Source organism: Hemiscyllium ocellatum, chromosome 12, assembly GCF_020745735.1.
Source record: "Hemiscyllium ocellatum isolate sHemOce1 chromosome 12, sHemOce1.pat.X.cur, whole genome shotgun sequence".
Taxonomy (NCBI): Eukaryota; Metazoa; Chordata; class Chondrichthyes; order Orectolobiformes; family Hemiscylliidae; genus Hemiscyllium; species Hemiscyllium ocellatum.
Window position 1 is genome coordinate 17,077,467 of NC_083412.1, and position 27,183 is coordinate 17,104,649.

Here is a 27,183-nt window from a genome sequence, read left to right on the forward strand (position 1 = left end):
CACCAGGATCCCCCAGAGACACACCAGTTTTCACCAGGATCTCCCAGGGACACACCGAGGTTCACCAGGATCTCCCAGAGACACGCCGGTGTTCACCAGGATCTCCCAGAGACACACCGGTGTTCACCAGGGTCTCCCAGAGACACACCGGTGTTCACCAGGATCTCCCAGAGTCACACCGGTGTTCACCAGGATCCCCCAGAGACACACCGGTTTTCACCAGGATCTCCCAGGGACACACTGAGGTTCACCAGGATCCACCAGAGACACACCGGTTTTCACCAGGATCCCCCAGAGACACACCGGTTTTCACCAGGATCACCGAGAGACACACCGGTGTTCACCAGGATCCACCAGAGACACACCGGTGTTCACCAGGATCCCCGAGTGACACACCGGTGTTCACCAGGATCCCCCAGACACACCGGTGTTCACCAGGATCCCCCAGAGACACACCGGTGTGCACCAGGATCCCCAGAGACACATCGGTGTTCACCAGGATCTCCCAGGGACACCCTGTCGTGCCACTTCTCTGTGGCAATGTGAGACTACCTAATTGAAAAATTCCCTTCGCTCAGATCCCTTCCCATCGGAGTGCTGCAGTAGGGTGCCTCAGAGTTTAACCAAGATAAAGATGAAGTCTGCGTTTAAGGGTTCCTGCATGGTTTTCTTCATGCCTGCGACCTGCTCGCTCCATCGGTTATTGATGAACCAGCCTCGGTACCGAGCAGACTCAAAGCTGCGGGTGGCGTCTTGTCGCTCCTTCATGTAGAAGATGAACCTCCACTGTGGGCTGTCCTCGGTGATCTTTCTCAGGGACCGCGTGGTACATTCCTGAGGATGAAAAATATTCCTCCCGTCAGTTCCCCCCAGCCGACTGTCAGAAATCAACAGTTATCATCATAGGGACAGAGAGGATAGGAGCAGAAGTAGGCCATTCGGCCCTTTAAGCCTGCTATCTTTCTCTCTCTGACAAAGACACATGCATGCACACACACAGACATACACCCATACACACACGTATACACTCATACACACACACACATACACTGACATACACACAGACAGACACACACACATCCACACACACAGACATACACACTCATACACACACAGACACACACAGACATACACAGACACACACAGACACACATACACTGACATATACACACACTCATACACACTCACATATACACTGACATACACACACTCGTACACACGCACACTGACACATACACTCACATAGACATACACACTCATTCACACACAGACACACACACACATACACTGACATACACACACAGACGCACACACACATACACTGACATACAGACACACACACACATACACTGACACACACAGACACACACACACACACACACACACACAGGCATACACACTCATGCACATGCAAACACCCACACACACACTGACATACACACACAGACACACACGCATTGACATACACACACGTAGGCATACACACGCATACACACACAGACATACACTGACATACACACACACGCAAACACACAGACACACACACACTGACATATGCACTCATACACACACACTCTCTCACATACACACTGACACACATACACACACACACTGACACAAACACACTGGCACACACACTCTCACACACACACAATGACACACACACACACACACACGCTCACACACACCCATTCACTCACACCCATACACTCTCTCACTCACATACACATTCACATACACACTCTCACACACACACTTACACAGACACAATCTCTCTCAAATACACACAGACACACTCATACACACACTCACGCGCACACACACTCTCACACACACAAACTTTCTCACTCTCACACACACTCAATCTTACACACACACTCACTCTCTCACATACACACACCCTCACACACACAATCAGCCACTCTCACACACACTCTCTCACATGCACACATACACTCTCTCATGCACACACAATCAATCTCAATCTCACACACACTCGATCTCATGCACACACTGACTTTCGCACACACACAAACACTCTCATACACACACACACACACACACACACACACACACACAATTATTGCGGCCCTGTTATTCCAAAGGTGGTGGGATTTGAATTCAATAACTAGGAATTTGGCATTAAGGGTCCAATGATGACCGTGAATCTATTGTCAGGTCCATCTGGGTCACTGCTACCCTTTGGGGAAGGAGCCTACCTTACTCACCCAGCCTGGCCTACATGTGACTCCAAACCCCAGGCCTGCTAAGGAGTTAGAGCCATTCACTACCAGGTCAGTGCACACCATCTCCAAGGTGCACTGCAGACATACACCAAGGGTCCTTAGCCAGCACCTTCCAAACCCACGGCCCCTTCCATCTACAGTGTAAATGGAGCTGGGTGAAAGAGGGAGGTAAATGATCGTACCCTTTTTCCTTCCTCAGTGAATACTTTCTGCTCTTTAACATTGAAGCAAAGCCTTTGGGTATTTGGGGCAGGAGGGAAAAGAGGGACTTTAAGGAGCCGGGAAATACAGAGTGTTAGAGAGATTGTCATTCTGGCAAGAAGCAGCCGAGAGTTACTGTCGCTGAATCTGGAGGCTGAGGTCCTCAGCTACCACCAGGATTCATGAGAAACTCAGGGTGAGTGGGGTGCTGCTGACATACTGAGCACAGATGGTGAGGGTTTGTTTCATAGTTATCACTTACAGTTTGTACCAACTTTGTTTTGTGGTTTCTAGTTTGTAAGGGCTTTATTCTGATTTAATGAGGGTCAAGGGAAGAGGGGTCCTGAAGCCATTGATGCTAGTTGATTTTAAGCTCCGTTTAGAGGTTTAATCCAAAGCGATAGATCATGGCAGAGATCTCAAAGCCTTCACATGGGAAAGGATAGGGAATGCAACCATAGCGTCATACAGCCCTTCGGTCCAACCAGTCCATGCTGACTGTCATCCCAAACTAAACTAGTCCCACCTTGGCCCATATCTCTCCAACTCTTTCCTATTCATGTACTTATCCAAATGATTTTTAAATGTTGTAACTATTCCAACTTCCAGCACTTCCTCTGAAATTTTTATTCCACACACAAACCACTTTCTGTAAAAACATTGCCCCTCATGTTTTTTTATAAAACCTTAAAAATCCACCCCCTGATTTTAAACTCTCACCAACCTTGAGGAAAGACCCCTCATGACGTAAAACGCAATAATTATGTTTGTACCGTCATCATTGCGGCAATGATGTTTGAGTGTTGATGTTGCAATTCAGAGGGAGAGCTACAGAGAAGGTGCCATCTTCCAATTAAAATGCACAAGGGATTCGCTGAGTTCAAATTCCACCATGCTGGGATTCGGGAACCTGGGTCCCTAGAATTTGAGCTGAATTAATAGTCTGGTCACAACACCACCATCTCTCCCCACAAGGGTTTGATGGTAAGGAGAATGGACAGGTATTTCTGTGACCACAAACAATACTCCAGAATGCTATCTTGCTCCTCTGCTGCTAGGCCCAAGGATTTCTCAGAAGGGCTATCGAACTGGGAGGGTGAATGGCCTGTGGTTGTGGTACACATTGCTAGCAATCGATATGGATTCGCTAAACAAAGAGAGTTGAGGAGCTAAAAGGGAGCTGGGAAGTAAGTTGAAAAGCCACACCCCAAAGGTGGGCGGCACGGTGGCACAGTGGTTAGCATTGCTGCCTCACAGCGCCTGAGACCCGGGTTCAATTCCCGCCTCAGGTGACTGACTGTGTGGAGTTTGCACATTCTCCCTGTGTCTGCGTGGGTTTCCTCCGGGTGCTCCGGTTTCCTCCCACAGTCCAAAGATGTGCGGGTCAGGTGAATCGGCCATGCTAAATTGCCCGTAGTGTTAGATAAGGGGTAAATGTAGGGGTATGGGTGGGTTGCGCTTCGGCGGGTCAGTGTGGACTTGTTGGGCCAAAGGGCCTGTTTCCACACTGTAAGTAATCTTAAAAAAAATCTAAAAAAAAAAGCAGTGACCTCAGGGTTATGACAGCGTCATGTGCTAGTCAGGGTAGAAATAGCAGGGTATGTCAGTTGAGTATGTGACTGTAAAGGTGGTGCGATGGGGGATGGTTTCAGATTCCTGGGACATTGAGACCAGGTCTGGGAGAGGTGGGACCAGTACGTTGGATAGGGTCCACCCGGTTAGGACTGGCACTGTTGCGCTCAGGCAAGTATTTGCGAGTGGGGTGGTTGGGATGGGTTTAAACTTGAACAGCAAGGGGCTGGGAACCTTAACAAGGCTGAGAAAGGAAAGGGAAAAAAAAGGACAGTAAGAGAAAGAACATCAAATGCAACGACAGGGTGAGAGAAACACAGCCACAGCTTTGGGATGAATTAAACATGGCAACTGGGCAAGCCTAAAGGTTTCGTATCTTAACCCATGAAGCATTAAGATAGACAAACTTACAGCAGAGATTAAAAATAATGGATGTAATCTCATAAACCTTATGGAGACCCGCTCACGAGGCGATCAAAACTGGGAACGTAATATTCAGGGATTTGATCATTTGGAAAATCGGGAGGGGTGGTGGGGGGGGGGAAGGAAAAAGGTGGTAAGGCAGCGATGTTAATAAGGATGACATGAGAACCCTTGTGAGAGATTATCTCGGCTCAGATGGTATGGATGGAGGCGAGATTCAATAACGGAAAGTGCAGATTAGTCGGAGGGGTATATTGTCTCCTAAAGAGTAACCCCACAGCAGGAATACATAAAATTCAACAAATAATAAAGGTATGTAAGAAAACTAGAATGATTATTATGGGTGAATTCAATCTTCATGATGTTTGGGTAAATCAATTTGGAAAGGATAGCTGCATCAAGTGATTCAGAGAATGCATTAGGAATAATTACCTCCAGAAATATGTCATGAAGCCAATCAGGGAGCAGGCTCATTTAAATCTGGTAATGGGTAATGAGGGAGGCTTAATAATTCACCTCAAGGTCAAAGATCACCTTGGACGTAGTGATCCTAACAGGACAGAATTTAACGTTCACTTTCAGAGTCAGAAACTTGGGTTTTTGTGTTTAACTTGAACAGAGGGAATTGCAGTGAAATGAAGGATAAAGTGAGTTAAAAGAGACTGGACTGGTTAGGTTAGGAGTTATGGCAGTGGCAGGGGTTAAAGGAGGTAAGTCATGGCGCTCGGCCAAGGCATGCCCCAGTAAGGAGGAAAGATTCACAGAGAGGGATAATCCAACCACGGCCCAAACTGGCTGATGGAGACCATGACTGCCCGCATTTAGTCCGCATCCCTCAAAACCTTTCCCACCCATGTACAGATCCAAATCCTTCCAAAACGTTGCTATTGTGCCTCAATCACTTCCTCTGGCAGCCCATTCCATAGACGCACCACCCTCGGTGTGAAATAGTTACCCTTGTGCTCGTCTTGAATCTTTCCCATCTCACCTTCAACCTTTGCCCACTAGTTTTCAATCCCCCAGCCCTGGGAAAATGATTATCCGCTTTCAACCCATCACTGCCCCTCATGATGTTATACACCCCGATAATGTTGATGGTTTGAAATGCAATGGTCTATCACAGGGAAGATAAAGTGACTTATACATTGACTAGTATTGTGTAAGGATTGTCAGGTAATACATTCCATTGTCACTTGTCAAAAGTGCCAGGGAGTCAAAGAAACCAAAAACAAACCAGTCAGGTTTCACACCATGACCGAGACAACTGACAGCTCTGGCTATGATAGCAATCCTGTCAGAAACGGAGATAAAAGGCATCTGGAGTGCGGGTGTGAGGGTACAGGTGTGAGAGTACGGGTGTGAGGGTACGGGTGTGAGGGTACGGGTGTGAGGGTACGGATGTGAGGGTACGGGTGTGAGAGTACGGGTGTGAGCGTACGGGTGTGAGCGTACGGGTGTGAGGGTACGGATGTGAGGGTACGGGTGTGAGAGTACGGGTGTGAGGGTACGGGTGTGAGGGTACAGGTGTGTACGGGTGTGAGGGTACGGGTGTGAGGGTACGGGTGTGAGGGTACAAGTGTGAGGGTACAAGTGTGAGAGTACGGGTGTGAGAGTACGGGTGTGAGAGTACGGGTGTGAGAGTACGGGTGTGAGGGTACGGGTGTGAGGGTACGGGAGTGAGGGTACGGGTGTGAGAGTACGGGTGTGAGGGTACGGGTGTGAGGGTACGGGTGTGAGGGTACAAGTGTGAGAGTATCAGTGCGAGGGTACGGGTGTGAGAGTACGGGTGTGAGGGTACGGGTGTGAGGGTACGGGTGTGTGGGTACGGGTGTGAGGGTACGGGTGTGAGGGTACGGGTGTGAGAGTACGGGTGTGAGGGTACAGGTGTGAGGGTACGGGTGTGAGGGTACAGGTGTGAGAGTACGGGTGTGAGGGTACGGGTGTGAGAGTACGGGTGTGAGAGTACGGGTGTGAGGGTACAAGTGTGAGAGTACGGGTGTGAGGGTACGGGTGTGAGAGTACGGGTGTGAGAGTACGGGTGTGAGGGTACGGGTGTGAGGGTACGGGTGTGAGGGTATGGGTGTGAGGGTACGGGTGTGAGGGTACAAGTGTGAGAGTACGGGTGTGAGGGTAAGGGTGTGAGGGTACAGGTGTGAGAGTACAGGTGTGATGGTACAATTGAGTGAGTACGGGTGTGCATGTGAGTGTGCATGGGCATATGTGAGCATGAGAATGAGAGAATTGCGCATGGGTGTGTGTATGTGAGTGTGTATATGTGAGTGAGCGTGAGTGTGAATGTGTGTGTGAGTGAGTCGGTGAGAGTGGCTGAGTGTGTGTGAGAGTGTGAGTGTCTGTGTGTGAGTGTGTACGTATATGAGTGTGGGTCTGTGTATGAGTGAGAATGTGTATGTGTGTGATTGCGAGTGGGTGTGTGTATGTGAGTGTGTGTATATGTGAGTGAGCGTGAGTATGAATGTGTGTGTGTGTGAAGGGGTGGTCAGATGTAACATTGCCATCTCTGACCTGGGCAGTGTGGCTGGGGCATGTGTCAGATGCCAGTATTCTGTCATGAGACAGCTTCGATGGTTTTTATCTCCTGTGCTCTCATATCTGAATATTGTGGACTATTTCATGAGAGCAATGAGCTTTCTCCACCCATAGCCAGCTGACCACAACCAACCGGAGAACAGCACTGGCTCACTCACCTCGATTTTGAGCAGGACGTCGCTCCCTTCTGTCTGACATGCCAGGAAATAATTTGTTTTTGAAAAATTGAGTACCACAGGCATCCCGCAATATGGTCTGAGAATCTTGTTGGACTTGTAATAAAAGATTGTCAGCTGGGCTGTGAAGGGAATAAAAGTGGGCATAATTAAGGCAACTTGTCTTTCACTAGCTGGTTTTAGCAACTAACACAATTTGTTTTCCCAGAATCTCTCTCTTCTATCCTCAGTAAATGAGAGGGGGTTACAAAGGGGATTAAACAAATGTAATTGAAGCTAGACAGGGCTGAGGATAGAGTGCTCTTACAATAGGAGCCTCAGTTACCAACTCACAAGAAGTGACATCAGTTCAGGCAGGCAAGTACAGATAATTTTATTTTTAAACCAGCAAGGTGTGTCAGTCTCAGAACTGGGATTCAGTAACTTGTGATAACTTTGCTAAATTAATGAATTAGACATAGTAAGGAATCCATTTCACTTTGAAAGAGGAGTATAACTGAGAAAGGGTGTACGTGTGTGTGTGTGTGTGTGTGTGTGTGTGTGTGGTTAATTCTGGAGTTAAGGAGGTTGGCCTATGGGAGAGACTGAGTAGACTGGGATTATATTCATTGGAATTTAGAAAATATGGGGGGATTCTTATAGAAACATATAAAATTATGAAAGGAATAGGTAATGTTAGAAATAAGAGAGGATGTTTCCACTGGAGGGTGAAACTCAGACAAGAGGACATAGCCTCAAGATTAGAGGGAGCAGGTTAGGACTGAATTATGAACGAACCTCTTCCCTTAGAGGGTTGGGAATGTGTGGAATTCCTTCCTCAGTGCAGCAGTTGACACTACTTCTGTGAGCACTTTTAAAGCTCGGATAGATACTTTTTTGAACAGTAAAGGAATTAAGGGATGCAGTGTGAGGGTGGGTAAGTGGAGTCAGGATTAGAGTGGTGCTGGAAAAGCACAGCAGGTCAGGCAGCATCCGAGGAGCAGGCAAATCGACGTTTCAAGCAGAAACCCTTCACCGGGAATCCCTGTCTCCACCATCTGATTCCTGATGAAAGGCTTTTGCCCGAAACGTCGATTTCCCTGCTCCTCGGATGCTGCCTGACCGGCTGTGCCTTTCCAGCACCACACTCGAATCTAGACTCTGATCTCCAGCATCTGCAGGACCCACTTCCACCTTCGTGGGTAAGTGGAGCTGAGTCCATGCAAAGATCGGCCACGATCTTGTTGAAGGGCGGAGCAGGGTCGACGGGGCCAGACGGCCTACTCCTGTTCCTAGTCCTTATCGTACGTTCTCTTTCATTCAAGACATGGCCAACATTCAGGGACAGCGTGGTTGCCAGTATTAGCTACAGGGTGAAGTGATGGAGAAGCCTCAGTTGGGCTGAGAAGCGCAGGTGCATACTAACTGTGTACAACAGTCCTTCCCAGACAACACCGATGGTCTGTGTGTAACTTGCAGAGACAGAGAGATGCTGACCGTACATTGATTTTCCAAGGACAGGAGGACACCTCGTCCATGTCACCTCTGATTTTGCCTGATGTTTGCAGAAGTTGCTGAATCTAATACAGTGCAGGGCCCCTGTCAGGATTCTACACACGCAAGGCCAGAGGAGGTTACCTAGAGAGAAGAGGTCTTCATCTCTGTCTCAGCTGGCAGTCATTTGGACAGGAGGCAAGGATATAAATAACACCGACCAAGAATGCAGAGCGACATTAACCAAGGAGAAGGTGCCGCTGCATTTTGAACCTACCAGACTCAGGAACCTGCTGGCTCAGCACTATGGTTTGGTAGCAGTTGCCAGGCCGGAGGTACTGGTCTCTCTCGTTGTGGATTAGGAGTGGGTATTCGCTGTTCATTACCTTCAAGATCATCCCGCAGCAATCACCGGGGGGCACTTGTTCTGTCGAGAGACACAACCCAATTACTGCTGACAAGAGAGTGGAGATGGTGACATTGTGCGCAGCAACTGACTGGGACTTGGGTTCGAATCCACCAAAGACTGCTGGTGGCATGTCAAATCAACGTGGAGGGAAAGTGACCTCGAAGCGATCGTCAGTTGCTGTGAAAACCCATTTGGCTCACTCACGTTCTTCAGGGAAGGAAAACTGCTGTCCTAGCCTGGTCTGGGGCCCACATGTAACTCCAGGCTCACGGCAATTGCAGGGGACCCTCAACTGCCCCTCTGCAAGGCACTCAGTTCAAGGGCAGTTAGGGTCAAGAAACAAATATTGGTCATGCCAGAGATCCACACAAGGTGTGAAAGAGTGGATTGGAAGTGACAAGACCCAGGATATTTTGTGCCGAAGGGACTACAATATGGGGTTTGTGTTTCAGAGTAGCCATAGTTCAGTCAAAGGGGAGATTTCCTTTATAAATGATATCCATGTTTAACTCAACTGATCAATGATTCTTTTGCCCTGAATGGTAATGGTGATCTCTGGTAAATAAACAAGATAATGACAATTCATTTTTTCCATTCTCTAAGGTCTTCTCTCATTTTCACAAGGTTAAAAATCACACCACACCAGGTTATAGTCCAACAGGTTTATTTGGAAGCACTAGCTTTCGGAGTGCTGCCCCTTCATCAGGTGATAGTGGAGAATAAGATTGAAAGACACAGAATTTATAGCAAAAGTTTACAGTGTGATGTAATTGAAATTATATATTGAAAAAGACTTGGATTGTTTGTTAAGTCTCTCATCTTTTCGAGTGACCATGTTGGTTTCATATGTACATCACAAAACTTTTTTTACAATTTACATTGTCAAGTGAACTTTAGCAATTGGTGTCATGTCAGCCCAGGTAATGCACTGAAGGTGTGAGCTTCCCTGTGTGAGGCTGTCTGGGTCTTATTCTCCACAACCACCTGATGAAGGAGCGTCACTCCGAAAGCTAGAGCTTCCAATTAAACCTGTTGGACTATAACCTGGTGTTGTGTGATTTTTAACTTTGTCCACCCCAGTCCAACACCGACACCTCCAAATCATAACGCCTTTTTCACACAAGCTACGTTCGCTATCCTCAGCTTTGGACAAACAGAAGACTTTTTAATGCTTTATTTCTGTCATGTAAGTAGAGTGATTTTCACTGAATTCTTCTAACCAGCCTCCAAGCATCCCCAGGAATGGTCTTGGGGTGCAATTGTGCTCAAGGACTTGACTCTGATCCCTGGTAGAGGAACCAGAGGACCATCGAGGGACTGGTGATGCCAGGAAAAGGTCCGTGTGCAGTTTTGAGGCCGGAGGAAAGACAGGGAGGAACCTTGTGTCAACAGAGCAGCAGGAGACTTGCAGAGGTGGGTGAGGTTTGAGGTGGTGCCACTGCCCTGGTGTGGCAGGGTGGGTACAGGGCATGTCCTTCTCCTCAGGACCTGCACAGTTCACTGGTTATCCAGTGGGGGATGTGGATGCTGCACTGAGGGTGGGTGTGCAGAGCTCTCTTGTGAACATTACCCTACTACCGCCTCCTTGTGGTATCTGCCATCTCTACCAGTATCCGTCATTGGCGAAATGACAGTTTACTGCTACCAGTTCTCCTTTATCTATAACTTTCCCTAAGTCCTCTCTAATAATCAGGGGAGGTACTTAAATTGACAGGAGTCTGAGGGAGGGTCACCAGCCCTGAATGCTGCCAGACCTACTGAGTTTTCCCAGGAACTACTGTATTTGTGACGCAACCCAGTGGTGTCTCACTGCCTTAGGACCTCAATTAGTCATGTTAGTTATTGACATGGATAATAGCATATATGAAGTCAAATGCCCAAATTTGCTGATGATACGATGTTAGGTGTAGACAGTGTAGATTATAGCATAAAATTAAAAGGGCATCGAATATAGAAGTTGGAAAGTGATGTTGCAGTTGTACAGGATGTTGGTATGGCCACACTTGGAGTATTGTGCTCAGTTTTGGTCACCTTACTACAGGAAGGATGTTACTAACCTGGAGAGACAGCAGATGAAATTTACAAAGATGTTGCCCCAGGACTCAATGATCTGAGTTATAGGCAGAGGTTGGACAAGATAGGGCTTTTTTCGTTAGAGTGTAGGAGACTGGAGGTGGATCTTATAGAGGTTTATAAGATTATGAGAGGCATGGATTGAGTGTGTGTACTCAGTGTTTTTCCCAGGGTTGGGGTATCGAGGGCGAGAGGGCATCAGTTTAAGGTTAGAGGGGAAAGATATAAAAGAGACCTAAGGGGCAACTTTTTCACGCAGAGGGTGGTACGTGTATGGAATGAGCTGCCAGAGGAAGTGGTGGAGGCTGGGACATTAACAACATTTAAAAGGCATTTGATCAAATACATGGAGAGGAAAGGGTTAGAAGAATATGGGCCAAGTGCAGGGAAATGGGGTTAGCGTGGGGGGACAGTTTGGTCGGCATGGACCAGTCTGGGTCAAAGGGCGTGTCTCTGTATTGTAAGACACTCTGACTCTCTGCTAGTGATAGACAGGCGAATGGGCAAAACTTTGACAGATGGAATTGAACGTGAGATTTATCCATTTTTGGACCAGAGTAAAATGGATAGCACTGGGTACTTTCTAAATGGCACGAAGCTAAACGGCATGATGTCTACAGAGACATGGCAATTCAGGTGCATAGATCTTTAAGATACCACAAACGGGTGCAGAAGATAATTGAGTAAGCTAATAGAGTGCCTGCCTTTCTACAGGAGTGTAAGGATGCAGACCGTACACTGCAGTTGTACAAACCTCCAGTTCGAGCCCCCTTGGAGTACAGTGAGCAGATCTGGGGAGCACACCTTCAGAAGGATAGACCGGCCTTAGAGGGACTATGATGAAGCTTTCTAAGAATGGTACTAGGGGGTGAAGTTATGAGGAGAGATTGCACAATTGATCTGCTCTAGAATTTCGGAGGTTAAGGGGTGATCTGACTGAAGGCTTCAAGATAGGAACAGGAAAGGACAGGGTAGACAAGGATCAATTACTTCCACTAGCTGGGGATTCTAGAAATAGGGGCTTGGTTTGAGAATGAGGGCCAGAGCGTTCAAGAGAGAGGTTTGCAAGTCCTACTACACACACAGGGTGGGAGATGTCTGGAACTCTCTTCCCCAAAGGTAGTAGATGCTGGATCAGTTGTTAAGTTTAAATTCTGAGATGGATATTTTTTTGTTAAGCAAAAGCTATGAAGGGAAATGGGTCAAAAGCAGGTATATCAATCATAGGACCACAGAACAGCCATGGTCTCATTGAATGGTAGAACACGCTCGATGGGCAGAATGACCTACTCCTGTTTTTGTGTTCCCATGTTTATCACCTATCCCTAAGAATCGGTTTAGCTCAGTTTGCTGGGTCGTTAGTTTACAGAACAGTGTGGGTTCAATTCCCACCACTGGTCTGAGGTTACCATGACGGACTCTTCTTTACAACCTCTTCCCTCACCTGAGGTACGGTGGCCCCTCAGGTTAAATCTCCACCAAGTCACTTCACTCTCTAATGGAGAGAGCAGCCCCTATGGGCTGGTACGGCTAATGGTGACACAACCAACCTATCCCTAATTACCCTGGGACTGAGTGGGCTGGACCTGAGTAGAACCATTTCAGAGGGCAGTTAAGAGTCAACTAACTTCACTGGAGTCGTGTTCAGGCCAGACCAGGTGAGGGTGGCAGATTCCCTTCCCTGAAGGACATGAATGAACCAGATGGCTTTTTACACCAATCGATGTTAGTTTAATGGCCATCACTGATATTAATCATATTCCAGATTTATTGACATTATATTCCACCAGTTGACACTGGGGGTGTGGGGGATGGGTGGTGTTCAGGGGATTGTGGGTTCGAACTTCTAACCACGACATTAGCCAAGATTACTAGCCCAGAGATATCGCCACTGCCTTCCCCTTATTTCCAACAGGTTGACTATCTTCCTCAATGTCCTTTGTCATGTCTCCCAGTCACCCAGGAGTGGTCAAGATTTGGACAAGTATCCCTTGAAAAAGCCAGCTAAAGGATGAAGGTGGTGGCAGGCTCGGCATTTCTGACTGGGGAAATTGGCAATTAGATACGTCGAGTTATACCCCAGGTGACTATGACCACCACTAGTTACAGACTTGTCCAGAGTTGGTTACCCTAAAGTGGTAACTGTACTGACACTCCGACAATACTGAAGGGGTACAGATGGAGCCAGGTCATAATGAGCCCCCGCAATTTGGAGATAGGCCATTTGGTCCATCGAGTCTGCACTGACCCTCCAAAGAGGATCCCACCCAGACTCACTCCCCTGCACTTCCCATGGCGAACCCACCTAAGCGTGCACATCCCTGGACACCATGGGGAAAATCAGCACGGCCATTCACCCGACCTGCACGTGCTTTGGACAGTGGGAGGAAACCGGAGCAGCCGGAGGAAACCCACGCAGACACGGGGAGAACATGCAAACTCCACACAGTCAGTCACCCGAGACTGGAATTGAACCTGGGTCCCTGGCGCTGTGAGGCAGCAGTGCTAACCACTGAGCCACTCCATGAAGTCTGATCACATGGGATGGAGACCTGATGGAAGATAAAAGTGTGACCCTACCCTACAATCTTTCTGTGTGCAGCTTAAGATCAAACCAAAGTCACACTAGCCTTGCGTTCAATCCCTATAACTTACCAGCAACTAAAGACATTGGGAACAAACACCAAATAAAAGTTAAGGTACTGAATCATAGTAGCAAGATCAATAAAGACCCTTTGGCCCATCTAGACAAACCTACGCGAGCCCACTTTGCAGAATGACTGAGCTCAGAGGTTAGTTGTAAAAGGAATTGCTCACCTTCCAGATGATAGAGTTCTGATTTCACCTCCGAATTGAGAATAACACGGTGTATGTCACATTCTTTCTTCTGGCACACAGGACACGTGAGCGCTGAGGACCAAGATGGGCCGCGCCCCTGCACTCTGCAGAGGGAAGCCTGATTCAAAGCCACCAGCAGCCCGTGTGGTTTCGCACTGCCACACATAGCGCCTGCAGCCTCCTCTCCACCGAGCATGTCGCTGGGAGCATTACAGAAAGTTTCCGCGCCGGTGTGTTCACCGTGCAACCTCCCGGTGTCCCCTGCTAGCAAAGGATCATGGTTCTCAGCTGGCACTGGCTCCACCAGGCCCTCACATGATCTCGTCATCTTCAAACTGAACAGCAGCTTCATCTTCTGTTTGTTGTACGGCCAATATACAGTATCTCTGAGATTCGCAGGGACATGGGTATCCTCACTGCGCCCAGGACGAAGAACAGTCTGGAAATTGTCAGAATAAAGTTAGGTTTGCAAGATTTTTTTTATACTTGTGAGCGCAGTGACAATGGTGTGTGTTTAAAATGCATGAATTCATCATTTTCTACAGCCAGTCACACAGCAGCTCAGCAAGCTCACACTCACAGTTGTCAGGAAAACACATCTCAAGTGACTGTAAGACTCACAACTTCACACTGTCTGTTACGCTCAGTGAGTGCTGATCCCCTCTCTCTCTGCCTGTTACTCTCAGCGTGTGGTGTTCCCCTCTCTCTGTCTGTTACTCTCAATGTGTGTTGTTCTCCTCTCTCTGTCTGTTACTCTCAGTGTGTGGGGTTCCCCTCTCTCTCTGTCTGTTACTCTCAGTGTGTGGTGTTCCCCTCTCTCTGTCTGTTACTCTCAGTGTGTGGTGTTCCCCTCTCTCTGCCTGTTACTCTCAGCGTGTGTTGTTCCCCTCTCTCTGTCTGTTACTCTCAGTGTGTGTTGTTCCCCTCTCTCTGTCTGTAGCTCTCAGTGTGTGGTGTTCCCCTCTCTCTGCCTGTTACTCTCAGTGTGTGGTGTTTCCCTCTCTCTGCCTGTTACTCTCAGTGTGTAGTGTTCCCCTCTCTCTGTCTGTTACTCTCAATGTGTGTTGTTCTCCTCTCTCTGTCTGTTACTCTCAGTGTGTGGGGTTCCCCTCTCTCTCTATCTGTTACTCTCAGTGTGTGGTGTTCCCCTCTCTCTGTCTGTTACTCTCAGTGTGTGGTGTTCCCCTCTCTCTGCCTGTTACTCTCAGCGTGTGTTGTTCCCCTCTCTCTGTCTGTTACTCTCAGTGTATGTTGTTCCCCTCTCTGTCTGTAGCTCTCAGTGTGTGGTGTTCCCCTCTCTCTCTGCCTGTTACTCTCAGTGTGTGGTGTTCCCCTCTCTCTCTGCCTGTTACTCTCAGTGTGTGGTGTTCCCCTCTCTCTGTCTGTTACTCTCAACGTGTGGTGTTGCCCCCTCTCCTTCTGTTACTCTCAACATGTGGTGTTCCCCTCTCTCTGCCTGTTACTCTCAGTGTGTAGTGTTCCCCTCTCTCTGCCTGTTACTCTCAGCGTGTGGTGTTCCCCTCTCTCCGTCTGTTACTCTCAGTGTGTAGTGTTCCCCTCTCTCTCTGTCTGTTACTCTCAGCATGTGGTGTTCCCCTCTCTCTCTGCCTGTTACTCTCAGTGTATGGTGTTCCCCCCTCTCCGTCTGTTACTCTCAACGTGTGTTGTTCTCCTCTCTCTGTCTGTTACTCTCAGTGTGTGGTGTTCCCCTCTCTCTGTCTGTTACTCTCAGTGTCTGGTGTTCCCCTCTCTCTGTCTGTTACTCTCAATGTGTGGTGTTCCCCTCTCTCTGTCTGTTACTCTCAGTGTGTGGTGTTCCCCTCTCTCTGTCTGTTACTCTCAGTGTGTGGTGTTCCCCTCTCTCTGCCTGTTACTCTCAGTGTGTAGTGTTCCCCTCTCTCTATCTGTTACTCTCAGTGTGTGGTGTTCCCCTCTCTCTGTCTGTTACTCTCAGTGTCTGGTGTTCCCCTCTCTCTGTCTGTTACTCTCAGTGTGTGGTGTTCCCCTCTCTCTGCCTGTTACTCTCAGTGTGTAGTGTTCCCCTCTCTCTGTCTGTTACTCTCAGTGTGTGGTGTTCCCCTCTCTCTGCCTGTTACTCTCAGTGTGTAGTGTTCCCCTCTCTCTGTCTGTTACTCTCAGTGTGTGGTGTTCCCCTCTCTCTATCTGTTACTCTCAGCGTGTGGTGTTCCCCTCTCTCTGTCTGTTACTCTCAGTGTGTGGTGTTCCCCTCTCTCTGTCTGTTGCTCTCAACGTGTGGTGTTGCCCCCTCTCCTTCTGTTACTCTCAACATGTGGTGTTCCCCTCTCTCTGCCTGTTACTCTCAGTGTGTAGTGTTCCCCTCTCTCTCTGTCTGTTACTCTCAGTGTGTGGTGTTCCCCTCTCTCTGTCTGTTACTCTCAGTGTGTGGTGTTCCCCTCTCTCTGCCTGTTACTCTCAGTGTGTAGTGTTCCCCTCTCTCTGTCTGTTACTCTCAGTGTGTGGTGTTCCCCTCTCTCTGTCTGTTGCTCTCAACGTGTGGTGTTGCCCCCTCTCCTTCTGTTACTCTCAACATGTGGTGTTCCCCTCTCTCTGCCTGTTACTCTCAGTGTGTAGTGTTCCCCTCTCTCTCTGTCTGTTACTCTCAGTGTGTGGTGTTCCCCTCTCTCTGTCTGTTACTCTCAGTGTGTGGTGTTCCCCTCTCTCTGCCTGTTACTCTCAGTGTGTAGTGTTCCCCTCTCTCTGTCTGTTACTCTCAGTGTGTGGTGTTCCCCTCTCTCTGTCTGTTACTCTCAGTGTCTGGTGTTCCCCTCTCTCTGTCTGTTACTCTCAATGTGTGGTGTTCCCCTCTCTCTGTCTGTTACTCTCAGTGTGTGGTGTTCCCCTCTCTCTGTCTGTTACTCTCAGTGTGTGGTGTTCCCCTCTCTCTGCCTGTTACTCTCAGTGTGTGGTGTTCCCCTCTCTCTATCTGTTACTCTCAGTGTGTGGTGTTCCCCTCTCTCTGTCTGTTACTCTCAGTGTCTGGTGTTCCCCTCTCTCTGTCTGTTACTCTCAGTGTGTGGTGTTCCCCTCTCTCTATCTGTTACTCTCAGTGTGTGGTGTTCCCCTCTCTCTGCCTGTTACTCTCAGTGTGTAGTGTTCCCCTCTCTCTGTCTGTTACTCTCAGTGTGTGGTGTTCCCCTCTCTCTGCCTGTTACTCTCAGTGTGTAGTGTTCCCCTCTCTCTGTCTGTTACTCTCAGTGTGTGGTGTTCCCCTCTCTCTATCTGTTACTCTCAGCGTGTGGTGTTCCCCTCTCTCTGTCTGTTACTCTCAGTGTGTAGTGTTCCCCTCTCTCTGTCTGTTACTCTCAGTGTGTGGTGTTCCCCTCTCTCTGCCTGTTACTCTCAGTGTGTAGTGTTCCCCTCTCTCTCTGTCTGTTACTCTCAGTGTGTGGTGTTCCCCTCTCTCTGTCTGTTACTCTCAGTGTGTGGTGTTCCCCTCTCTCTGCCTGTTACTCTCAGTGTGTAGTGTTCCCCTCTCTCTGTCTGTTACTCTCAGTGTGTGGTGTTCCCCTCTCTCTGCCTGTTACTCTCAGTGTGTAGTGTTCCCCTCTCTCGGTCTGTTACTCTCAGCGTGTGGTGTTCCCCTCTCTCTGTCTGTTACTCTCAGTGTGTAGTGTTCCCCTCTCTCTCTGTCTGTTACTCTCAGTGTGTGGTGTTCCCCTCTCTCTGTCTGTTACTCTCAGTGTGTAGTGTTCCCCTCTCCCTCTGTCTGTTACTCTCAGTGTGTGATGTTCCCCTCTCTCTCTGTCTGTTACTCTCAGTGTGTAGTGTTCCCCTCTCTCTGTCTGTTACTCTCAGTGTGTGGTGTTCCCCTCTCACTGTCTGTTACTCTCAGTGTGTGGTGTTCCCCTCTCTCTTTCTGTTACTCTCAGTGTGTAGTGTTCCCCTCTCTCTCTGTCTGTTACTCTCAGTGTGTAGTGTTCCCCTCTCTCTGTCTGTTACTCTCAATGTGTGTTGTTCTCCTCTCTCTGTCTGTTACTCTCAGTGTGTGGTGTTCCTCTCTCTCTGTCTGTTACTCTCAGTGTGTGGTGTTCCCCTCTCTCTGTCTGTTACTCTCAGTGTGTGGTGTTCCCCTCTCTCTCTGTCTGTTACTCTCAGTGTGTCGTGTTCCCCTCACTCTGTCTGTTACTCTCAGTGTGTCGTGTTCCCCTCTCTCTGTCTGTTACTCTCAGTGTCTGGTGTTCCTCTGTCTCTGTCTGTTACTCTCAGTGTGTGGTGTTCCCCTCTCTCTGTCTGTTACTCTCACTGTGTGGTGTTCCCCTCTCTCTCTGCCTGTTACTCTCAGTGTGTGGTGTTCCCCTCTCTCTCTGCCTGTTACTCTCAGCGTGTGGTGTTCCCCTCTCTCTGTCTGTTCCTCTCACTGTGTGGTGTTCCTCTCTCTGTCTGTTACTCTCAGTGTGTGGTGTTCCCCTCTGTCTCTGTCTGTTACTCTCAGCATGTGGCATTCCACTGTCTCTGCGTCTGTCTGTTGTTTTCAGTGTGTGGTGTTCCTTTGTCTCTCTCTGTTATTCACAGCATGTGGTGTTCCCCTCTCTCTCTGTATATTACTCTCAGCGTGTGGTGCCCCTTAAGTCCCTTTTAACTCTTTCCCCTCTCACCCTCAACCTATGCCCTCTAGTTCTGGACTCCACCACTCTAAGGGAAAAGATTTTGTCTATTTATCCTATCCATGCCCCTCATAATTTTATAAACCTCCATAAGGTCACCCCTCAGCCTCCGACGCTCCAGGGAAAACAGCCCCAGCCTGTTCAGCCTCTCCTTGTAGCTGAAATCCTCCAACCCTGGCAACATCCTTGTAAATCTTTTCTGAACCCTTTCAAGTTTCACAACATCTTTCCGATAGGAAGGAGACCAGAATTGCACACCATATTCCAACAGTGGCCTAACCAATGTCCTGTACAGCCGCAACATGTCCTTCCAACTCCTGTACTCAATACTCTGACCAATAAAGCATACCAAACGCCTTCTTCACTATCCTATCTACCTGCGACTCTCCCAGTTGTGTGGAGTTTCTCTTTTTGTTACTCCCAGTTGAATGGTGTTTCCCATTTTGTTACTCACCAGCTGTGTGGAGTTTTCCCGGAGTAACTCAGCTATGATCTCCGGTGGGAATTCAGATGCGTTTTTGTCATTCACCTGCAGCAAACAGTCGCCCCTCCTAAAACACAACCACACAATCAATGCAGCTTCATGTTGAGTAACAAATGAAGTTTTCAGAATGTAGAGAGAACAGACCACGATCGCATGATAACCACAACTGTTTGGGAGCTGGGATTTACCCGTATTGTAAGTTAAACCAGCACAGCCGGGCTGAAACGAAATGGTGGCCTCTAGCTGCCACCTGGGCTGGTGGGAGGTCTGCAGCAGAAGCTTTAGCTTCTCAGTCGCCTGTTGAGGAAGAACCCAAGCCACTGAATGAACGGGTGAAGGCTTAGCGAAGGGGCGCTGTCCAGAATGCAGAATGTTTGCTGAGGTTTGATGAGAGAATGAATGGCCTACAGTGGGCACAGTGCTTCTCGTTGTCCGGAGTAAAGCCTCGAAAACAAGGGAGAGGAAAGGACTTCTCTGGAAGACGCATGGACATCTGTCCTTCAACATTCACTAAACGCATACCAATAACAGTGGCTCAATTAAAGAAAGCTCAAATATCAGATGAGGAATATGGCATTGAGATGGCGGTTCGACCAAAACACGTGTTTGTTCAACACAAGTTGGTCATAAGGTGATTGAAGAATTTAAACCATCATTTGTAGCATGCGAGCCCTCCTTACCTGTATTGGTATAATGTGATTCTTGTCCCATTGGTTTAAATGGTGCTGCTGTTACCCGATTTTCTTATAATGCGGGATCGCACAGGAACGGAATGACTGTGTTATATCCCAAGGGGCTGTGTACGGCATGGTGGCTCAGTGGTTAGCACTGCTGCCTCATAGTATCACGGACCTGGGTTCGACTCCACCCTCAGACCACTGTCTGTGTGGAGTTTGCACGTTCTCCCTGTGCCTGTGTGGATTTCCTTCCCTTGTCCAAAGTGCAGGTTAGGTGAACTGGCCGTGCTCAATTGCCCATAGCGTCCAGGGATGTGCAGATTCGGTAAACTATCCCTGGGAAGTACAAGGACACTGTATAGGGGTGTAGCTTGGTGGGGTGCTCTTTGGAGAGTTGGTATGGACTGGGTGGAATGAATGGCCTCCTTCCACACTATTCTGCGATGTTGAATGACCAGATGGCCTATCCCTGTTCCTGGTATTTAAGTTTCTGTCGCAATAAAGCTGAATTGAAGGTTGGAGCAGATTACAAAGAAAAGGAGTGGGGCCTGGGAAGATCTTGAGGGTTTGATAATGTGGCTGAGAATTTTAAATTAATTGACAATTATTAACACACTCTCTGGGGGAAGAGCAAACAGCACGTGTCCCCAGCACCTCCTGCTGGTACATAAAGAATTCGGCACAGGATGAGTTATTTGGCCAGATTTACCAGTGTACCATCATGGCTGCCCTTCTATCTCTATTGTTTATGTCCAACAGATATTACCACAGGACATGGTTCATGCTGGTTAGTTTATCGAAGCCATTACTGTGAGGCAAGAGGAAATCTGAGGAAGAACATTCAGAATTTTTATTGAGCAATGTTCCAGTCATTACATTGCCCACTATCTATTTATCCAGAAAAACTCCACAGGAATCTTCCTCCCTCTGCTACCTTGCTCACTCGGCTCCCCTATTGCCTCCTCGCAACCTTTTCAACATGAGCAACGTCTTGGACTTTCAGGTCTCTCATCGCTCGGATTCGCCACATGCACGTATGTTCAGTGAACGGTGACAGAGTCAGGGGGCGAGTGTTGGGTGAGCAGATACTTGTTCAATCTATAGTTCATGGAGTTTTACCTCATGCCATTGTACAACCCAGTGATACAAGCAGTCCTGCGATATTCTTTAAGCAATGTATTTGCTTTAGCCGTAGAATGAATCCCAGAGTAAAGCAAGTTCGCAAAGAATACAGAATGACACAAATGCTCTGACTGGAGTACGCCGTTGTGTATCGCTTCAGCTGCTGGGCCTCCTCGAGTCCATGCTATTGGGCCTACTCAAGTCTGCACTGCTGGGCCTACTCAAGTCCATGCTTCTGGGCCTACTGAAGTCTGCACTGCTGGGCCTACTCAAGTCCATGCTTTTGAGCCTACTCAAGTCTGCCCTGCTGGGCCTACTCGAGTCCACGCTTTAAGGCCTACTCAAGTCTGTGCGTAGGGTTAAGTTTTTGACTTTATTCCCACAAGGTACAGTAAGCAAGTGGTTCTTCCAGTTGCCTGCCACTTGAACACCCTACTCTGCTCCCTGGCCAACGTCTCTGTCTCAGGCTTGCTGCAGTGTTCCAGCGAAGCTCAACACAAACTGGAAGAACAGCACCTCATTTTCCACTCAGGAGTTCTACAGCCTTCTCGGCTCACTATCGAGATGAAAGATTTTCGGCCCTGAACACCTTCTCTCATGGCTTACGCCAACCTCCACACAAATGGGCTGTGACCAGTAACAACCCACTAATGGCACCCAGCTAGCCCCATCCTCCATTCCTATCTCCATCACCCTCTAACTTCAGCATTTTCAATTATATCTCCAGCTGTCTTTTGAAGCCTCCTATGAAATCTGCCTTCACCACTCTCCCAGGCAGTGCGTGACACGTCCTAACAACTCTCTGAGCAAAGAGGTTTCTCCTCAGTTCATTCCTAGCTGTCTTGCTGACAGTGTTGAATTTGTGATCCCTCATTACTGACGTACCAACTAGCGGATAGAATATCCTTCTTTAATCTATCAAAATGGTTAATTATTTTGAACACCTTAAAAAGGCCACCTTTAAATCTCTTCTCCAAGGAGAACAAGCCCAATCTCTAATCTTTCCTTTTACCCAAAATCCTTCATTCCTGCTATCATTTCAGTAAATCTCCCTTGCGCTGTCATCAGGGCTTTAACATCCATGAACATCATTCGGTAAGATGGCGGAGGAGAAGGGCTCCTCAACCCGGGGCTCATATGCTCCATTCATTTTTCTTTTCACTTCTAATTAATTTTTTTTTCTTTTTCTTTCCTCTTTTATTTTACTTACCTCTTGTTAAAGAGGTCACAGCAAGTAAGCTGTGATTTGAGTAGGCCCAGCAGGGCAGACTTGAGTAGGCCCAGAAGCATGGACTCGAGTAAGCCCTGCAGTGCAGACTTGAGTAGGCCCACAAGCATGGACTCAAGTAGGCCCTGCAGTGCAGACTTGAGTAGGCCAAAGAGTGTGGACTTGAGCAGTACAGACTTGAGTAGGCCCACAAGCATGGACTCGAGTTGACCCAGCAGTGCAGACTTGAGTAGGCCCACAAGCATGGACTCGAGTAGGCCCAGTAGTTGATGCAATACCCAATGGCATCAGTGGCATCTGCTTTGACAAGACCCAGTGAGGACTCATCGTGGTGAGGGCATTGTGTAGGCTGAGATCACTGAAGAGTGATGACCTTTGTTCCAGCGGTGGCATGGCAACAGGGACTTAGGCCTGGCCTCTTGGCTCATGGCAGGGCATTTAACAAGAAGGACTGTAATGTTGAGCAGTTTTTCTTTATTTCTTGATTTTTCTACCTTTATATTCTGTGTTTTGGTTTATTTTTCTGTGTTTTGGAATGATGCCAGAGAATGGCGACACTATAGAATCATCAAATCATAGACTCCCTACAGTGTGGAAACAGAGCATTCAGCCCAACAAGTCCACACCGACCCACTAAAGAGTAGCCCACCCAGACCCATTCCCCAACCCTATTACTCCACATTTCCCCCTGACTAATGTACCTAACCTATACATCCCTGAACACGGTGGGCAATTGAGCACGGCCAATTCACCCTGACCTGCACATCTTTGGACTGTGGGAGGAAACTGGAGCACCTGAAGGAAACCCATCCGGACCCCAGGAGAAGGCACACCGATTCCTTACAACACTTTCCCACGGTAATTGTGCAACAAAATACACATCGCAGTAAATAAATCAAATCCTTCCCTAAAGAAGGTGCCCAGAGCTGAACGCAATTCTCTAAATGTGGTCTGGCCAATGCTTTCTCGAAATGTAGCATCACTTCCTTCCTCATTCTCCAGCCTGTCTATCATCTTGGGGATTGCATTACTACACCCCACAATAATTTACTGTGTTTCCAGCATCCACGTCACTTATCCTCTTGAAAGTTAAGCTCCGCACACCCGGGTCGAAGCATCTGTAGGTATCAACGATAACAATGCTCCAGTTACCAAGCCCTGTGAGCACCAATGGATAGTCGTGTATTCAAGGAAGAGTCAAAAAGATTTGGGTCAAATTCTTTGATGTTTGTAGCCTTCCCATAGCCATCCATGTGGTATTTCATCAGGATGGAACCGACTTTCCTTCTTTGGAGAACTGCCAATTATTTAAATGGTCCCTCTTTAAAACTTCCTACTCTATCCCGTGACTCAGTCGCTGCTGTACCTGATAATCTGTGTCTCTGTCTTCTCTGGGCTGGACTCCCTGAAAGTCGCCCTCCTTGAGTTGATTTTACCTTCCTCATTTCCATAACTGTTCTAAGCCCTATTGACATTTGGATTCCCTTTCCTAATGAAAACAGGCTTGATTATCCCACTTCATTCCCCAGAACTGGATCTAGCTCCATCTTCTGTCCAGAACATTGCTGCATAAGCAGTTCAGAAACTCCACACCCTCAGTGTAATTTTCAAGGTTCCTCCCTGAGCATGTATCAGTCTGTATTAATATAATTGACATTCCCATTGGCACCAGAGTCTATCTTTCTTAACATCCGATGTCCTACAATGAACATCCAGTTCTAGATTAGATTAGACTTACAGTGTGGAAACAAGCCCTCCGGCCCAACAAGTCCACACCGACCCGCCGAAGCACAACCCACCCATACCCCTACATTTACCCCTTACCTAACACTACAGGCAATTTAAGCATGGCCAATTCACCTGACCCGCACATCTTTGGACTATGGGAGGAAACCGGAGCACCTGGAGGAAAACTCCACATAGTCAGTTGCCTGAGGCGGGAATTGAACCTGGGTCTCAGGCGCTGTGAGGCAGCAGTGCTAACCACTTGCCGCCGTGCCGCCCACTTCTTATGCAAAACAAAATGGATTCTGTCTCTCAATCAGCATAATGCCGTCACTTTCTTGACCTCGTCTTTGATCAGGTTGAATATTTAAGCTCTCCTTTCTGCTGTAGTCTGTTATTGCCATGATATTCCCATTACATGTGGTGACTTGTAGCTGTAACTCAACAAGCTTCTTAACTTTACTCAACTCCTTATGCACGTACACTCCTAGTGTCGCTTGGAGGTGTGTGAAAAAGTGCTCTTTTCCCTTTCTGTTGCCTCCTTCTTCGGGTCCACTCCTTGCTGTTTGTCTGTCACAGTCATAAGATCACCAAATTGGTGCGGTGCAGGAAGAGGCCATTCAGCCATTTGTCTACATCGAACACTCTGACCATTTTGACTTAGTGCCAGTCTCTTAGCTTTGCCCGGTAACTGTGCACACTGTTCCTATCTGGGCATGGTATGCCACATTTCTCTATGTTGAGCATCATTCTGATGCAAGACCCTTGCCAGATTGGTTCGAACCCTTGCCCACAGAACCAGATATTATTTTCATGCAAGTAATACAATCCTTTTCCTTGTTGAAGGAGCAGTGCACGGTGGCACAGTGGTTAGCACTGCTGCCTCACAATGCCAGGGACCCAGGTTCAATTCCAGCCTCAGGTGACTCTCTGTGTGGAGTTTGCATATTCTCCCTGTGTCTGTGTGGGTTTCATCCCACAGTCCAAAGATGTGCAGGTCAGGGTGGATTGGCCAGGCTAAATTGCCCATAGTGTTACGTGCATCAGTCAGGGGGGAATGTAGGGAAATGGATCTGGGTGGGTTACTCTTTGAAGGGTCAGTGTGGATTGGTTGGGCCAAAGGGCCTGTTTCCACACAGTAGGGAATCCAATCTAAGATGAAAGCTTGTACTTCCAAATAAATCTGTTGGACTATAACCTGGTGTTCGTGAGGATTGGAGATCAGAGTCGAGAGTGTGTTGCTGGAAAAGCACGGCAGGTCAGGCAGCATCCGAGGAGCAGGAGAATCAACGGTTTGGGCATAAGCCCTTCATCAGGAACCTGGTGTTGTGTGATTTTTAACTTTGTCCAAGATATGGCGACACCATTGAAGGCAATGGTTGAAGTAACTAATAACAGATGAAAACTTAAGGACATTGATTCATCCTTAAATCAAGCAATGGTCAATTGTTGTGTATTTTTAACAACATTAACCAATCATGAACACCAACCAACTATCAGTTGTTGTCCTGTTCAGCTACAACCCTTTCGCTGTGTCTTCTTCCGGCTGTAAACAAAGATGCGAACCTTCACAAATCTCTGGTTAGACCTTTGCTGGGAATATGTCACTGGTTCTGGAAGCCACGCCTCAGGAAGGATGGGAAGCCTTTGGTGACGGTAAACAGCAGGATAACCCCAGGGATAACAAACTCCAGTTAGCTGCAAAGACTGTGGAATCAATGACAACATACCGTGGCAACCAAAGGAGACTGAGAATCGCACCGTTGTTACAGTAGAGATGGAGGCCATCTCACATCACGAGCAATCTCCAAACACCTTCCCATTACTCTCACTTTGCAGATTATGATGCACTCAATTCTCTCCAGGAAAGAGCTTTGTGGCACCATTCTGTTCGTGGTTAGCTGGACAGAAAGCAGACCCTCCCTGTCATCCCAATTGCCAGACTTGCCTACTTTCAATAGTTTAGCACAGCTTCATGCTCCGTCTTTGTCATGAAGGTAATGAAAGCCCACGGCGCTATGCTATGTGTCGGTGACTGCGCTTGGGTTGGGTTCAAACCCACTGGAAACTCTAGGGTGAGGCTGCGACCAGGAAAGCTCAGTAGTTACCTCCAGGCTTCTGGGTTTTGGGCTGGGACTTGGTGCTCTGGGGAATGTGCAAAGACCAGGGTCAGGACCAAAGTCAAATCGAGTGACAAATCCAATCCGCATGAAATTGTGTCTGCCCTTTTCTTTCGTAAAATGCATTTTTTTTTTAAAAAAAATTCGACATCTTTGCCAGAGAAACTGTTTTAAATTTGAGATTAAAGCTGAAAGAACTGCAAATGTTGTAAATCTGCCATGAAATTTGCTGGAAAAGCTCAGCGGGTCTGGAAGCACGGTTAGATTCCCTACAGTGGGGAAACAGGCCCTTCAGCCCAACCAGTCCAGACTGACCCTCTGAAGAGTAACCCACCCAGACCCGTTTCCCTCTGACTAATGCACCTAATTCTGTGTGTAACCTAGCATGGCCGATTCACCTGACCCGCACATCTTTGGACTGTGGGAGGAAACCAGAGCACCCAGAGGAAACTCACACAGACACGGGGAGAATGTGCAAACTCCACACAGACAGTCGTCCGAGGCTGGAATCAAACCTGGGACCCTGGTGCTGTGAGGCAGCAGTGCTAACCACTGAGCCACCACCCCTCACAATCTGTGGAGAGAAATCACACTTAACCTTTCCTGACTCGACCAGAAACGTTAACTCTGATTTCTCTCCAGACGTGCTGCCAGGCCTGCTGAGCTTACCCAGCATTTTCCTTTGCTGCCATAAGTCTGAGGTATTTCTCTAGTCTACAGTCATGAAAATATATCACCTCATTTCAAATAAGTGATCATTTTAACGCGTTCCCACACATGGGCTTTACTGTTTGGGTAAATACATTCCCACGATGTAGATTTTAACGACAGGTCAAATTCACTGCTTCAATGCAGGTGACTGACAGAAGCAGCAGCCCATTTAGCAGCTTCGAATAGAGAAGCATTTCTCACAACAGTCAAAGCATTCCGGGAGAATCCAACTCTTCCTTGCACCCCACCCCCCCCCCCCACTTTGCCTTGGTGGTCAGTCTGGAAGGGTTCATACCTGAACAGGGAATGGGCACTCTGGCAGTGGAGGACATCTTGCACTTCGTAATGATGCTTCCCTTCCAGCATTTGGTGCCCGATGACGACCCCTCCTTTCAGGTAATGCGACATCTTGGCCCCAGCGAGAGGAGATCTCCAGCGCGTACAAAGCCAGGACTTCCCTTCGCTCAGTGAGGCCACCAAGGCTGACCAGGCTGCTTACCTCTGCTGCACTCACACACACACACACACTCCTC

The 27,183-nt window shown here is 48.1% G+C and overlaps 1 protein-coding gene across 1 annotated transcript; it reads right to left on the minus strand.

Moving 5' to 3' along the window:
* Window positions 1–237: 237 nt before the first annotated feature.
* LOC132820671 (uncharacterized) lies at window positions 238–27,183 on the minus strand. The gene is made up of 6 exons (XM_060832900.1): window positions 26,946–27,183; window positions 19,038–19,134; window positions 13,938–14,397; window positions 8,916–9,065; window positions 7,148–7,287; window positions 238–834 (listed from the first exon to the last, which is right to left on the minus strand). Exons 1-6 carry the CDS (start codon window positions 27,056–27,058, stop codon window positions 613–615), a joined length of 1,182 nt encoding a protein of 393 aa, XP_060688883.1. The 5' UTR covers window positions 27,059–27,183; the 3' UTR covers window positions 238–612.

Bases quoted from the DNA above. Each gene is read 5' to 3' on its own strand.
- LOC132820671 (XM_060832900.1), bottom strand. From the start codon at position 27,058: ATGTCGCATTACCTGAAAGGAGGGGTCGTCATCGGGCACCAAATGCTG. The intron at 19,135-26,945 runs GTATGAACCCTT...GTTGTGTTTTAG, and splicing joins AGTGCCCATTCCCTGTTCAG to GAGGGGCGACTGTTTGCTGC. The intron at 7,288-8,915 runs GTAGGTTCAAAA...TTCCCTTCACAG, and splicing joins CCAGCAGGTTCCTGAGTCTG to CCCAGCTGACAATCTTTTAT.